The sequence below is a fragment of the Plectropomus leopardus genome, chromosome 15, assembly GCF_008729295.1.
Source record: "Plectropomus leopardus isolate mb chromosome 15, YSFRI_Pleo_2.0, whole genome shotgun sequence".
Classification (NCBI taxonomy): Eukaryota; Metazoa; Chordata; class Actinopteri; order Perciformes; family Serranidae; genus Plectropomus; species Plectropomus leopardus.
In genome coordinates, this window is record NC_056477.1 from 12,170,035 (window position 1) to 12,177,374 (window position 7,340).

Genomic DNA, 7,340 nt, shown 5'->3' on the forward strand with positions numbered 1-7,340 from the left:
TGAATAATGCCAAATCTAACCGAAAGGGGCTGGTTTAGAACAACAGATTCCAGGATGGTGGAAAAAAAAGAGGCGTGTGCAGCCCTCTTGTGCTGAAACACGTGTTTGTGATGAGGATAACATCTTTTCCCACATAAGGGCTCATCATTTCTCTGATACAAGGGGGCAGCAGTATTAAAGGTGCCCAAATTAGGTTCACAGGGAGGGTGTTACCTAGCAAAGAACTTAATCACTCTGGGTTTATCAAGATAATGTGACATTGTACACATTAATGATTCACTGCGAAAGTGAATTTCTTGACAGCATTGTGTTGTAAGGAAACCACCAGTTGTCCTCAGGTAAACCGGAAAACATCACTCAGCGCTACATTACAAGAGCTGATGGAATAGATATTGTTTTTCTTAATGACTGTGTGTAATGGAGGAATCTGTGTAACTTTACCATCTACTGAAATCTCCTGCAGGCATCTTTTCTCAGCATTTTGGCTGCATTTGTTAATTGCTGACTGTAAAAGATAATACATAGGGAAAACTCAACAGACTGTTTCGACAGCAGTGGAGGAATGTAACTAAGTACATTTACTCAAGTACTGTACTTAAGTATGAATTTGAGATACTTGTACTTTACTGGAGTATTTATGTTTAATACTACTTTATACTTTTACTCCAATACATTTCAGAGGGAACTATTATACTTTTTATTCTGCTACATTTATCTGTGTGTGTGTGTGTGTGTGTGTGTGTTTCTTTAAAGATTTTTCGAAATTTGGTACTTATAATACCCTAAGAACATTCCCCTGATTATACTTATTTACTTCGGCTTAATTAACATTTTCAATGCAGACTTTTACATGTAACAGAGTATTTTCACAGTGTGGTAACAGTACTTTTAATTAAAAGACCTGAATACTTATTCCACTACTGCTCAACAGATATTTTGGATAAGTTCGTGAAGTACGTCAGTCATCCAGTCATAGTAATTCTATATCATAGGTAATTGGATTCACTTGAGTTTCTTGAAGATCTTTCACCTCTCATCTGAGTCTGCAAGACTACCAAGTAAGTCCAGTTGCCTACAGCACTTAGAGGTATTTTGGATGTTTTGGGACTTTAAAGAGACAAAGCTGAGGTTCATCTTTTCAAGGATGTCACACTGTGTCAAGTTAAGCTGGTAAACCTCTCTGGTAAAAGCTCTTTTCAGACTGAAAGTAGAGCAGATAATAAATTCCAGTAGGGCACTCACTGTGTGTGGTCTTACTAAGGAGAGGCATCGTCAGACAAGTGCGTGGGTTTCATTTCAACATTGGGGGTTGGGGTCCTCTGCTGGACAAATTTAAGCATCATCCACTTAATTTGCTGCTTACTGGAGAATTCTTGTGTCAACTTGTACCTTTTCTGCATCGGTTTATGAATGTCTTTAATTTTGCAAAATAAAAGTCCTCTGCACATGCTCTAAATATTGAGGGGAACCCCGATAATAATTGTTAAGTAACACTGGCCGTGTGATGCTACACTTAGCCTTGTCACTGTTTTAGAGGACCTGTGTGCAGTCGCTGAGTCTCAACTGTTGGGTTTCTCTGTATAATATTGTAAGGTCCTTTCAGTGACAAGATAGCAGCTGCAATCACTTTTTGGTGAGTTAAAAATAGCATTTTATGCATTGCATTGCCCCTTTAAAAAGGTAAAGGAGGACTGGGTCAAATATGTTTACTCTGAATGAAATCAAGTGACTATGAGGCAAAAACAACTTTTCCGTGACAAGATAGCAGCTGCAATCACTTTTTGGCAAGTAAGAAATTGAACTGTAAGATTTAAATTGTATTGAGTGACAGGAAAATAATCAACAATTATTTTGATAATTTATTGATCGTTAATGTAATTTCTCAAGGGAGAATGCCAAATAGTCCCCAATTCCAGCTTTGTGTTGTGAGGATCTATTGCTTTGGTCTGTAGATTAATTCATAGTAAAATTAATAGTCAGTTGCAGCCTATGAGCAAGAACATTAGTGACATTAAAAAAAACAAATATAAATGCACTGAGAGCACAGAGAGTGGCACGTGCACTGTGTGGCAGAGTTGGAAATGTCATTCCCAATATGGAAAGACTGTTATTTCTGAAAGGAGTGCCGGTTTTGATTTACATGGTTAACATACAGTATTTACATTCGATCAAGAAAACAACGGTTATTCCCCCATTCAGAGCGATGTTTGGAAATCATCCAACTAGGACAACAATCAGTAGATAACAGGTCAATCTGCCACCATTTTGAAAGCATTTTCATATACAGTATCATAGTTATTTTTCACCTACGACATTTGACATAAAGCACAGGTGTAAATATAAAAATGAATGACGGCTGAAATCCATTTAGCTGCTTCGGTTTCAGGGTCCTGCTGCTGTGCATGCTGGGTCAATGTCACTGTCATGGTTCACTGTGACACTTTAATAAAAGACAGCCATTGTTATTAATAACACCTGTGCTGACAGGTTGAAATGACTGCTGTGATTAAGACCAGAAGGTTCAGTGCATGTCAACAAGTTTAGCTGTGTGATTCTTTTTGTTGTGATTTCCCACCACTGAAAGACATACAAGTTCCTGTATCATTAGGTAATTATGTGGCCGTGCTTTGTAGACAAGCCCTGTGTCTTAAATATGTTTCTATTTAGAACCCATGTTATGTAAACGTGGAAGATAAGGAAGTGTTTGCAGACCAGACTTGAAATAACATAAAAGCTAGATTTCCAACATTGAGATAACAGATAATGAAGAGTGCTGACAGGAAATAAAAATAACCTCCAAACGCAGAATGCAAATAATCCTTTCTGTCAAACAAAAAAAAAATTCAAGTGACACCACTGCAGTCTGTGCACCTTGGTATACGTGACAATCACATCTGCATTTGCTAAGAGACTCCAGAGAAAGGGAGAAAGGCTAATGTATTTTAAGACGCAATAAATTCCTCAACAACAGGACAGGGCTATATTAGATGTAAAGGGGGCAAATGTGCCTCGCTGCTGACACACATGTGCATCTCCAGAGGGTTTAGCAGCCTGCACAAACATAACATGCGACCTTATTCATGAGTGTTCAGCATACACACCTGCATTCTCACTCAGTATCTCACATAGACTCTAGATTCTTATAAACCCACTCCACTGCTACAGTCACAGCGCCAAGAAGCAAACGCAATATTTCATGTCAACTGTTCAAAAGTTAAAAAGCGCAGAAAACAGCCTCCTGACTCACAGACAGTAATTATCTTCACCCCCAGCCTGCAAGATTCATCCACATAAAATGTTAAAAATCCCCATTCCCTAAGGTGTGTAATATCAAACTGCCAAGTGCTGATGTTCAAGTCTAGGCAGGATCACGTTTTAATTCACACCTTTTTCCTCACGGCTATAAAAACACAATTAAAAAAAGTAGGATATCTGGACAAGTCTCAAAACAATCTTCACCAAGTGATGAATACATCCGCCGGCAGGAGTTCTAAATAAATCCGTTAATAGAGATGAATCAACGGACGAGAAGGGCTGAATCACAGCATGAGTCGACCCTGGTAACAGGGCGTACCAAGTAACACTGCCCCAACACTGACCTGGTCAACAAAACCCCCCAGAAAAGTACTTTTACTGCTTTACTTCCTGTGAGCTGTTAACTTTGTGAAAATGTGTCTGCTTTTAATCTCATGAGAACAATCCAATTTAATATGGTTCTGTTCTCAAAAAAATTAAAATAAAATCCTCATTTTCATTTACTATATAATTACTATTGCTGTTATACTAATTTATTCACTTATATAGTACTAAGCAATAGACTTGTATCCAGAGGTGACAGAAGTATTCAGAGCTTTTAATTAAGCAAAAGTAGCAAAAGAGTGAAGAAATATTCTATTACAAGTAAAAGTTCTGCATTCAAACACTAACTTAATCAAAAGTGCAAAGGTATTAGCATTGAAATCTACTCAATGTGCCAAAAGTAAAAGTGCACATCATGCAGAAAGGCTCATTTCAGAATAGCATACTAGTAGTGCATTAATGTGTTCATCACTTAATATTGCAGCTGTAAAAGGTGGAGTTCATTTTGATTACTTTATATGCAGCTGGGTTGCCTAACTGACAATAATACATCATAAATTGTTATTATATATGATGTTAATAATCTAAAAAGTAGCCTAGAGTAAAAAAAAAAAGACATTAGAAAAAAAGACATGTGGTATATATGGTATACATACCTGCGCCATAATTATATTCTATATTATAATACATTTTAAAAAATAACAATATAGAGATATGACGCTTTGTGGATGCTATTTAGCCTGTTAAATATGTGGGATAATTTGGAAATATTGGGTGTTGGAGTTGTGATTTTCGCTTGTAAAATATCTAGCCGGCAACAACTACAGTTCCCAAGATCCTGTTCGGTAATGCGTCACCAAATTCTGTCCAATCGCTGACTTTGGAGGTTTTTCTTGAGCTGCAAAATAAGGAAAACAGCAAAGTATCACATCGCGTTCACAGTTTTGTATCTTAGCTCAGATTATGTGTTAAGAAAAGCTGTCGGTAGCTCAGTAGTTATTACGAAATCGTTTATCTGTCTGTGTAATTGTGTGTTGGTGTTAGTTTCGTTTTAACGTGTTTGATGATGAATGGCTACGTGATTAGCCAAAAGTCGGTAGCCTGTCCGTGACTGTATCCACAACAAAAATAAAGTTAGTTCACATGAGTCAGAATAAGTTTCACCGATGGAGATCACCCCGAAAGCAGCCAAAATAAAACCAGTGTATCCTTCACCCTGTGATTCAGCGGAGTCAAGCCCCTGTGTGAGCAGAAAGAGGAAAAGGTAGGTTAAAGTGAAATTTGCTTTCATGTTACTTGTCATGTGATGTTAGCTAGTTATTATCACGTCAAATTTGTAATAAAAATATTGGTTAAACACAATCTCACATCTGCTATTACTTAACCATGTGCCCAGGGCCGTAGGCAGGGTTTTAGAAACACTGAGGTGCAAAAATCAAGCTTGCAATGGGGGATTTTGAGGGCATGCTCACCTGATTTTTTTAATTTCCCTGTACTGAAAATGTGCATTTTAAGACATTTGGAGAGTAAACATTGGATAACAGAAGCTTTAAAATCATGTGAGTGCACAGTTGCATAAATCATACAAGATTCATAACTGGCAGGGAGTCTCAGGGTTCTTCCCTAAAAAAAGAAAAAAAAAAAGAAAAAAAAAGAATTTAAAATAAATTTACTGCATTTCTACTAGGGGTCGACCAATATTGGTTTTTCTGGACCAATACTAATACTGATTAGTAGTCCTCAATGAAACCGATAACCATTATTTGGAACGGATGTACCTTTACAATAAAAATGAAAATCTTTCTGTCAGGTAATGTAAGGTTTCTTTGCATTTTTTAATTCATTTTATCTGCGATCATTAAAATAAAACGCCGATACAGATAATCGGCAAAATGCCAAATATCCAGCCAGGCCAATAATCTGTTGACCCCGAATTTCTGCACCACTTGCCCTAGTCTAGATTAGTTAGATTGAGGGTGCAGAAAACACTATAATATTTGGGTGAACCCTACATGAGAAAATCAGAGAATAATCATCATAATCAGGGGTGGACTTTACCATTACCCCCCCAACTAAAGGGCCCAAGCATTTATTTATCTATTATGATGGTTAGATATTAAAAACACACTGAATAATCTTATTAGTCTAACTCATTGTTCCACAAAATAACTCACAAAAGGCCCCCAAAGCTCCCTTTTTAAAAAGGACAACTGTTCGCTTATAAAAATCCGGCGGTCCTGACCTCGGTGACCTCAGTGGTAGGTACGGCCTTGCATGCGCTCTGTCATTCATTCACTGTCACCTCCACAGTGTCACCAGCAGCTGAGCTCCTCCCTGAAGGAGAGGCTGAAGAGGACAAGGCGCTCCTTCACCTCTCCTCTCTCTGTGGCCAAACGCCTTTGTGTCGATGATGACGAGGAGGATGGCCGACAAGTTTCAGCAGATTCCCGGGAGACGATTAATAATCCTCCACTGATCATGCCCAAAGTTGATGTAAACAGAAATGAGGAGAGATCAGGGAGTGAGAGGTTTGCTGGACCCGAACCAACACATCCTCCTCCTAAAGACATTACACAACAACGAGACCAGCTGAGGAGGGACGTCAAAGACAAGACGGAGACTCTGCGCAGGCTTAAGATGGTTAAAATGTACAGAAGCAAGGTATTGGCGATCTTAAGAAATTGGGTTGTATGTGGTGCTCATCCATAGAGAGTTTATCACAAACAGAAGCTGTCAGTCAGCATGCTCCCAGTTCAGAGTCTGACATGGAAACTAAGTAATCTGCTGCTGTGGAGGGGTCAACAACAATGCGGATGTAAGCCAGCTAAAAAAATCAGTTTAACTGTACACTATATTTAGAATATTTTCACTGCCTTACCTTTGAGTTAGACAGTGTTTTTCATTGGCAAAATGAAGTCGCTCTCATCAATGCCAGACTCCACCGAGATAAAAATAATGATGTAAACCTTTAAAACTGAGCAAATTGATTTAATTTGTTCAGAGACGCAATGAGCAACTTTACAAGACATGCACCAAAAAAATAGCCAGAAATTAGTAAAAAGTTACAAGAAAATACCCAGGGAAAAAAAGCAAAGAAAGGTGAAAAAGCAAACAAGAAAATCACCCCCAAAAAAGCATGCTCATTATGTATGTATGTATTCATCATTTTTAAAAAAATGGTTTATTTTTTTAATTGTGATATAGCACTTGTCGCTATTGATGAAAATAGTTTAAATTCGGTTTAAATAAATACTAAACCAAGATGAATTTTTAATAGAGCCATACAGTTCTGCTTAATTTGAAATCTTGATTTACTCATTTAAACCTAGTTTTACTAAACTCTAATTAGAGTTTATCCTCGATTAAATTAATCCTGGTTGGTGCAACGCAGCCTGAAAATGGTCATTTTTGATGACACATCCTCTGTCTCTCTCCCTAGAATGATTTAACGCAGCTCCAAACCTTGATCGACAAGTGGAGGAGTTGTGCTCAGGCTGCTCTGTATGAGCTCCAGTCAGACGCCCCCATAGACGGACGAAAGGCCAGCCTGTCGGAGCTCATTGACCTCTTTGGTCTGGATGATGGCATTCTGCACTTTGACCGCACAGAGGAAGACTTCACTACCTAATTAAAAATGATCATTATGTCTTACAAAAATACTGCAGAACAATCACATCATAAAAATTCAGAGTTAACTAATTGTTTTATTTGTTGCTGCTATTTTGTTGTTATTCACAGCTTGAGTTGTAAAGTTTACTTGT

General features: G+C 37.9%; 1 protein-coding gene across 1 annotated transcript; it reads left to right on the forward strand.

Annotated features, from left to right (window-relative positions):
• Positions 1-4,494: 4,494 nt before the first annotated feature.
• On the forward strand, positions 4,495-7,306 carry sfr1 (SWI5-dependent homologous recombination repair protein 1). Its single transcript, XM_042502279.1, is given in 3 exon segments — positions 4,495-4,847; positions 5,890-6,240; positions 7,019-7,306. Coding segments are annotated over 3 exon segments (642 nt in total). The 5' UTR covers positions 4,495-4,745; the 3' UTR covers positions 7,208-7,306.
• Positions 7,307-7,340: the final 34 nt, after the last annotated feature.